Genomic DNA, 8,090 nt, shown 5'->3' with positions numbered 1-8,090 from the left:
AGTTTCACTTGATCCATTCTCCCTGTAACGCCGTCAGGATGGCGCTTCTCTGGTGTATGATCACTCGTAGCTTCTTGAACCAATGGCTTCTCCACGAGTCGGGTAGTCCACCCAACGAAGTCGTCAAAACTCTGCTTTTACGAGCTCGACAAATTGCATGTCTTGTTGCCGTCAAAGCATAAGTGCCTTTTTTGAGGCGCTGCTGAGAAACCGGAGCACAAGATGCCTGGTGCACTATATTCGTCAGGCAACGGTCTGCCATCTCAGATGGCCCATCCGCCCACTATGTTCGCTCTGCCAAACTATCATTCCTTTCAAACGTGTATCAACCCACATACAGGATGCAACAATTGGCTATCCTGTGGATACCGATCAGTGCCGGGTTGATGGGCATCATGTACGTGGTGCATCGAAAATCGACGGCACCGCGCTTATAGTAGACACGACTTCACGCCATGGATAAGGCTCGCTCCCTAATAAAATCGAGAGTCACTCGATCTCGAAGAACTGCGCGTTCGAAGCTTGAGCTTCCTTCCTGGGTACCCGCTACGTCGTGTCTGATCTGTTGAGTCGTTACTCCCGTTACTCCATCTGGACTTGGTCTTTCCCCTGCATCTGGCGATTGTAGGTACTCTTCGGAGGTGACGGGCTCCGTTGACCGTCCGCGCTGTGAGGAGCTCGGCACGAGTACTAGAACGCACTAGCTCACAGTCGTTCCTCTCAGGTTTTTTCAAGTGGAGAGAACATGGAGCGCCTCGGGACGAGCGTGTGAGTTCTGTCATGGCACTTAATCCGTGTAACAGTCAGGAAATATCCGAAACACACTTTCAACGGTTGGAATCCAACCCAATTTCACCTGACATGCTATTGCGGTTTTTTTTCATGAGCTCAATAATCGGGTTCGTCATCCGAGTACAGGCTCTCCCAACGGTTGGAGTCCAACCGCGTTTGTTGCGCATCTTGCTGGCGCAACGCTCATGCGTGATGCCTCAACCTTCGCCAATCATACATCGTCTGATGATCTGTAATTGAGAGGATAATTGTGTAACGATGTAGTCAATCGAAGACATGCATCGCGTGTTCTTTGACAACAGTTTCAACAAGCGCAGGAAGTGTGAGGCGAGTACGGTGCTTACTTTCAGGCAATATAAGATAATCATTTCGTTACCGTAAGGCTAAGATCTTTACAATAGACCTCTTTTCGTCCGAGTATGCTGGAACGATTCATCTCAATTCTAGCGCGTTTGTTTCTACTCCGTTCATGTAATGGCAGTGGCCTCACAGGAACGGTCGTTTCACACATGCCATTACGGGACTACTACAAGGTTTCTCAAGACTCGTGTTGAGAGTTGTGTTCACGAGTGTTAGGCGATCGGCTCAGCCCCGTATTTCAGAAGGCATAGAGTACTTGCTCCCAGAGCTTCTCACGCTACTCATTGCTCGCTCTCCACGCATAGCGCAGTGCGGCAAACGCAGTCCGACTCTGAACTTGTCCGGAACAAGGCAGCCCCTAGCAGATGATCAGGCTATGCATGATACAATATGTGTCTATAAGAGAAGGGTGCTCCGCCACGTTGCTACGCTCCTAGAAGAGTTAACGCTGGCGCGCAGATTCTAGCATCCTGTCACTGACAAGTTGTCAGTAGTGAGCGGATTGATCTGCAATAGATGGTCCCATTTCGCCTGAGAAGCGACTTTTCGGTAGGTGACGAGTTGTCACTGACAACGTTTGAGCCCGTGAGCCGCTCCGATCTCATTCAAACTGGCGTACCCCTCCACTTGAGCGGGCGTGTTGATGTGAATTACATCCGCAGCGACACCGGCAGCAGGAGTACGATCTTGGGGGATATCGTACAGAGCCAGCTCAGTAATCATCGGGTTCAACTTCAGCGGTTGGCCGGTTGGTGAATACCACCAGAGGCACGCAGCAGGGCAACCTTAGTCGGGATTAAGTTCGAAACTGCGGGTTTAGACTGAGATCGGAGATAGCTGCAGTTGAGTAAATGAACTGTTTGCGTGCAGATGGAGTCGCGTACACTGTCCTAAAGTCGCCTGCTCATTTCCCTCGCGTGGTGGAAGCCAAGGTTGACGATATGACGGGGAACAGTACTCACCAGTAAGGTAAGAAAATCACCTCCCTGATCCTATCAGTATTTGAACGATCGAAAAAATTCCGGTGTAAAAAATGGAAGAAATTGTGCATATTTGCAAGATCCCCATATCGATCGCTCATGTGCTACTGCAATATCAGGAAGGCCGCACGTGAAGGCTCTGGGGTCGACTTAATCTCGAAATCTCCATGGATATGCTATGCGACGGAGGAGGGGGTTTTAAAAATTTGACGATATTTCTCCAATAATCAACTTATTTCAAACTATTGTCCCGTAGCATCTTCTCTGTGTTATTCATATCTTTGATTGTAGCCTTCGCTCCCCAAGGGAGACTTGTAACCGTCCCGAAGCATGCTGGACAGCCCCAAGACAGATCTGTGATTATTATTATCAGCATCATTCCCTAATCGACTTGTATTGAGCAGGCCTACTTTGACACCGGTGGATCTAACCGGTGTGGAATCAAAGACTAGTACTCCCCGACAATTTACGTCGACATAACACCATAGATCCCACGTTCTCTCACAAATTGTATTAACGTGAAGAGAATTACTCATCTCGACGAGGACGCTTCCTTTCTCGGTTACGTTCCCTGTGATCTCGATCGGGAGACCTACGGTCCCTCCTATCCCTTCCGCGATGCTCTCGCCCATGGCCTCTCTCGCGATCATCGTCACGATCTGAAATCGTACCTCATCTCATTGAAGTACCCCACAAAGGTACCTCTGCCAGAACGAGACGAGCGCCTGTCGAAGTCATGGTCCTCCTCTTCCTTTGGAGGGGCTCCCCAGCCACGACTCAGATTCCCTCCTGAGAAAACTTCATACCCGACCGAATGCTCTCCTGCAGTCATACGTGACGAAGTCTCTCGCCAACTACGAGCATCTCCCCAACTACTCCGTCCCTGCTCAGATCGAGAACTGTGAGATTCTCTGTCGCCTAAGAGCAGGACAAATAGAGGCACTTCGGGTTACTGAACCTACGAGATAGTGATCGCCGTCGATGACTGCGGTCCGCCCTGTTCCAACTCCACTCACTCCTCCCTCTGAGACCATCACGTAAGTCCCCATAGACTAGGGGCCCTGGTGGAGCCTTCATCCTTACCCGTCGTCTCCACCTTTGCTGTGTGGGGCTGCCCAACTTGCTGCGCCAGATGGTCTGAAGAGGAGTCCGAAGGCAAACGCATCGTAAAGTATGTTTATACCTATTAGCAGGAGCTTGATGCCTCAATGCAGCCCAGCCGCTCGGACCCTTCTGAGCGTCATCGCCCTAAAGTAATCGAATGGATGACATGGTGGTATTGAAAACCCCGGCTCACATGATGGTCTCGCGCTGGGGCTCCCCACCCAGAGCCTCTCTCGGGCTTGGCACTCCAAGCACTAGCAGTACCTTGGGCAGACCAACCTGAAGACGATGAAAAAGTGGAATCCCTCAGCAGCGTGGCCGGACCACCACCTGAGTCCTGCTTGCCGGGAACTCCCCATGCGCCTGACAGAAGGACAGCATATCGTCTGAGTGAATCAATGGACCATACCCGTAGACCTGTCCCCAGTTGGTGGTCGCCATGACTGTTGTCCCGACGGTGGGGGAGGGGGTGGTGGCGGGGACGGTGTTCTCATGGACGGCGGTGGGGGAGGGGGAGGAGGGGGCGGCGGCGGCGGTGCAGCTCCAGTCTGCATGGCTGACGACCTACATGGACCAAAAAATGACTAGTAGGTGACGAGTATTCCTCCTAACCTGGCATCGACGCGACCACTCAGGGGAGGTGGTGGCGGAGGAGGAGGAGGCTGCGACCGGTTGGGTTTGAGCTCTTGGATGGAGGTCCGCAAGAGGTCCTCGGGCATTCGTGGGACATACTCAAAGACGTTCGGCACGCACTCTCGGAGATACCAGTCGGGTACTAGATCAGGTAGCATCTGCCGACCGTGCCTGAGGGAGGATACCCCCCTTGGGGATTGGAGGGACGCCTACTTCTCATGCCGGAGTCGACACATGTTCCCTAGACGGCAGAATCCGTACTTATACCTGCCAAAAGGGGACAAAACTTGTTGGAAATGCGAAACAACTCGGTCGAGTACAGTCTTCCAGGGCTGATCATTCGGAGTGTGAATATCACATCTGTTACGCTCAGTGGATCAGAAATTTATAGAGCTTCCGCCTGATGCAAGTTTCGTCGAATAGATCTGACTTCTCATCGAGAAAATAGGGTTTGGACTTTCCGTTCGTTCGCGTGTTGATTTACACTGCGCTAATCCCTCTCATTAAGGATCCTATTTCACCGAGTTGAACCGTAATACTCACTTCTGGCACTCCACAGTATCTATGTCATGGCGAAGTTCACAGTCCTTCTCAGTGCACCGACCATGCTTGACCCAGGCTACACACTCCGGCATTCGGTTGACATCGTATCTGAGGTTCACCAACGGAAGATACGAAACGGGTCACATCACTGACCACCCTACTGATGCAGGAAATCACATTTGTCCCCCTTCATACACAAAGTCTTCAGCCAATGTTTGCACACGCTGAAGTACCTGCCTCTCGTCCCCGGCCTGGACTCCAAAGAACCTGTACCGAAGTAAACCCCAGAAGGAAGCCCAACGTACCTAAGCTGCCGACTTCCTTCAGCATAGCCTCGCCCTTCACCTCGTCAATCGCCCGGAGGTCCTCCTCGAAATCGAATTCAGTAGAGTCTATGGGCGGCAACTTACAAAACATGCTGACATCAGGCATACTACCATCCTCTGCCACGTCGGTGTCGGGCTCTTCCCATGACCCCTCCTCAGTCATGGGAGAAGGGGCCGGCAAATAAGCAGCGCTCCTACTTGCCGAAGGAGGCGCCGTGACCGGCGGTGGCGGTTGGAACTGCGTGCGAGGGTACACAATTACGTCGAATAGAAGCACGGAGCTCCCACACTACCTGCATCATCTTCCCTGGTGGGAGAGGAGGCGGAGGAGGAGGCTGATTGGGATTGGCCGGCAGAGCCGACGGCGGTAGGAAAGATGCCATCCAGGAGCTCAAAAAACTGCCATTCTACTGTATAGTAATACGAAACGCAACGCTACTGTTTTTTACGTTGGGCGGTCACTTAGGCGGCTGCATGGAGACCGGTCGCCAATCCCAGTAGTCCCGTTCGCTCAGCGCAACGTTCTTCGGATCATACCTGATTCTGATGTATCATGATGAGAGAGAGGTAGTTGCTATACCGATGTGGAGGAAGTGTGGTACTCCTCTGTATGTCCTCGGTTATTCCGAATTTTTCGAACATCTGAGGCCAAGTCTCGAGACCTCTCACCGAGCCCTGAGACGCTACCTCCTCGGTCCACTTAGGGTTGTGGAACTTCCTATTGGCCATCAAAAACGTATGGACGTATCTTCCAGCCTCTGCTTGCCTCTTGAGATTCGCAACGTTCTTCCGAGCTAACCCACATCAGCTCCCACTGCCGAGCCATACACCCACAGTACTACCTCCTGCTGAGCACTTCCCTTCGGCATTCATCCGAGCTTGTTCGAGATACCTACAACCTCCTGAATGGACTCCCCAGAATCGGGAATTCATTACGTATGGGCATCGGAGGCGTCTCGAACTCGTTCTACCTCCTCTGGTGTGGATGGCTCGCTAGAAGGTGAGCCCAGTGACACTGACAAAGACTGACGAGGACAATATCATGACTATGTGCTAGCCTCTCTATTTCACCTCAGCCACAGCGGTGGTCTCCCTACTTTCCATAGGCACTGTGGACGGAAGAGTTTTCTCAGATTCGTCCTGAAAGCATTCCTGTACGCAGAATTCGATGCAGTCGTTGCCGCTACCTCCACAGCATCAGCCCTCATGCTATTATCATCACCTTCATCGCTCCGCCGTTCAGACCGCTCCTGGCCATATCGCGCGGAGGCTTGGGACGCATTCTCAATAGATGCAGGCGACTCGACTCTGAAGATTCACAGAGAGTGATGTTCACTACTACACCCACCGAGCAGTATGCTGAGGCTAACGCCCTAACGGACTTAAAAATTGGTCACCCTAGACATGCCCTGTGCGCTCGACGTGATTCAGAGAGGAACTACTGCCAGCTGTCTACTCTAGCAGTAGATATATCGCTACAGCCCCCCTACTACTACATAGAGGCGTTGCCTGTGGACTGCAAGGAGGCTTTGCCTTTACTCTCCTCGTCGTTGTCACTATCAGAATCGCTGGACGAGAGCGAGCTGCTGCTGGAATACCCCCCTAGCATCACGGTTGTAATGAGAACACCGAGTCTAACACGACACGACGAGACTTTTGGCACACAGGACGGGACGATGTGGTCCGATTGTAGCCTTACTCACAACACAACAGGGAGGTCCACTGTGGAAGTGCCAATATCGTTAATCACATGTTGCCCGCCTATCATTTCACTAGGGCTAGGTCTGCGCGGGAAAGGTGAAGCCAAGAAGCGCAGAGTTCGGCGACAAATACGAGCGCGATTCCGAGGTCTAAACTTTGAGGATTTGTGGAACTCCTTTAAAGTGTTTTCCATTTCGTGATCACCATAATAAACACTGTTCAATCATACATGGTTTCCCACATGGCCAACTCCGAACTCAACAGAAGCTCGATGATTACATTCCAAGTCTTTGATCAACACCAGTACTCACTGTGTTCCACAATGGTACTGTTCGGGCACACTGATCAGGGCCTGCCTCTATAATTTGATATGGAAGAAATAACATTGGGAAACTCAGCACCCAGTAGAGCCCGCGACAATAGGCTCGGAAGTCTTGGCCTCCGATAGCTCTGTTTTCCGAGGGGACAACAGCCCCACCAGCGTGTCATATGCAATCCTCATAATACGCGTGGCCCACAGCACCGAAATCGACATCAGACCGATGCATGACGTTTTGGCCAGGAACGGGACCTCACCATTGGATAATAGAGAGTAACTCATAAGAGTTCCGGCACCAAGACGACCACCAATGAACAAGATCGCGAACAGAGCTTGGCACACTAGGGCCGCCGTGCTTCCAGCTGGGACAAAACCAGTCTCGAAAGAATACAGGAACGGCGATGAGAGTTCAGCAATGAACAAAAAGGCGATGATGATGTGACCCGATAAACCAGTGTAAAGGACACCAATCTCCCCCACGACGCAGAATGCGTGATGCAGGGTAGACTCCCAGTCCTTGAACACGGAGACACACAGAGTAATGTCAACCAGGAAGTAACCCAGAGAAACGGCCAACAGGCACGCTTCCTCTGGTGAGGAAGGACCACTGACAGTAGATTCGTCGCGGAGTAGGATCGAGCCTCCCCAGAAGATGCAGCCAAACGCATGCGTTAGTGACATGACGACCGTCGCATTCCACAAGTTTGACGTGTAACGACGAGCCACTGTGCAAAGTGATGCGAAGAATACAGTAGAACACAAGGAAAGCCCCAGGGACCAGGACTGGGCCGGATGGAATCCAGCACTGTCCATGATACGAGGCAAGTCGAGAGGCATAACAAGAGAACGAAGAACTGAAACACACTGAAGCTCCGAGCGCACGTCGAAAAAAAGCACTCAGAGAAGAATCGAGCTGCCTGCTTGCACAAATAACAGATCTCATAATATAACGATAACCTATCACTGGCAGGAACGGAGTTCCCCCGTGATGTTAAAAACTCTAGTGAAATTTTCACTAAAAAACACTGATGAAAATCATATTTCACATTTGACCTCGCGTAAAACCCGTCACGTGTGTCACGTGAAACGGGGTGATTTGTCCGGGGCAGATCGCGAAGTGTTTCAATTCACTTCATATCGCGTTTTTCACATTGAGTATTATATGCCACTTAACGTAGAAGGGATGAAACTCCATGAAATTCACTTATATTAGGAGGGATATTCGCAGTGATATAGCTAGATCATAATACTAATGGGTAGAAGCCGCTCTGAAAATCATCGAGATTAGATCATTTCCGATCATCAATGCGGCTACTGCAGTGCGGTAGTCGG

The 8,090-nt window shown here is 51.3% G+C and overlaps 5 protein-coding genes across 5 annotated transcripts; all 5 read right to left on the bottom strand.

Annotated features, from left to right (window-relative positions):
• Positions 1 to 1,716: 1,716 nt before the first annotated feature.
• Positions 1,717 to 1,875, bottom strand: Pmar_PMAR029197 (hypothetical protein; the record flags this gene model as incomplete). Its single annotated transcript, XM_002764711.1, has 1 exon — positions 1,717 to 1,875. One exon carries the CDS (start codon positions 1,873 to 1,875, stop codon positions 1,717 to 1,719), a length of 159 nt encoding a protein of 52 aa, XP_002764757.1.
• Positions 1,876 to 3,425: 1,550 nt separating this feature from the next.
• Pmar_PMAR029196 (hypothetical protein) lies at positions 3,426 to 3,677 on the bottom strand (the record flags this gene model as incomplete). Its single annotated transcript, XM_002764710.1, has 2 exons — positions 3,426 to 3,515; positions 3,567 to 3,677. 2 exons carry the CDS (start codon positions 3,675 to 3,677, stop codon positions 3,426 to 3,428), a joined length of 201 nt encoding a protein of 66 aa, XP_002764756.1.
• Positions 3,678 to 4,078: 401 nt separating this feature from the next.
• On the bottom strand, positions 4,079 to 4,901 carry Pmar_PMAR029195 (conserved hypothetical protein; the record flags this gene model as incomplete). The annotated part of the gene is made up of 4 exons (XM_002764709.1): positions 4,079 to 4,136; positions 4,413 to 4,520; positions 4,574 to 4,679; positions 4,718 to 4,901. 4 exons carry the CDS (start codon positions 4,899 to 4,901, stop codon positions 4,079 to 4,081), a joined length of 456 nt encoding a protein of 151 aa, XP_002764755.1.
• A 295-nt stretch (positions 4,902 to 5,196) lies between these two features.
• Pmar_PMAR029194 (conserved hypothetical protein) lies at positions 5,197 to 6,347 on the bottom strand (the record flags this gene model as incomplete). Its single annotated transcript, XM_002764708.1, has 8 exons — positions 5,197 to 5,275; positions 5,319 to 5,380; positions 5,426 to 5,532; positions 5,581 to 5,630; positions 5,675 to 5,763; positions 5,810 to 5,878; positions 5,926 to 6,046; positions 6,235 to 6,347. 8 exons carry the CDS (start codon positions 6,345 to 6,347, stop codon positions 5,197 to 5,199), a joined length of 690 nt encoding a protein of 229 aa, XP_002764754.1.
• A 486-nt stretch (positions 6,348 to 6,833) lies between these two features.
• Positions 6,834 to 7,595, bottom strand: Pmar_PMAR029193 (conserved hypothetical protein; the record flags this gene model as incomplete). The annotated part of the gene is made up of 1 exon (XM_002764707.1): positions 6,834 to 7,595. The coding sequence occupies one exon, from the start codon at positions 7,593 to 7,595 to the stop codon at positions 6,834 to 6,836; it is 762 nt and encodes a 253-aa protein (XP_002764753.1).
• Between the last annotated feature and the right edge of the window lie 495 nt (positions 7,596 to 8,090).

Source organism: Perkinsus marinus (genome assembly GCF_000006405.1).
Source record: "Perkinsus marinus ATCC 50983 genomic scaffold scf_1104296976606, whole genome shotgun sequence".
Lineage (NCBI taxonomy): Eukaryota > Perkinsozoa > Perkinsida > Perkinsidae > Perkinsus > Perkinsus marinus.
This window is presented reverse-complemented; position numbering and strand designations above follow the sequence as displayed.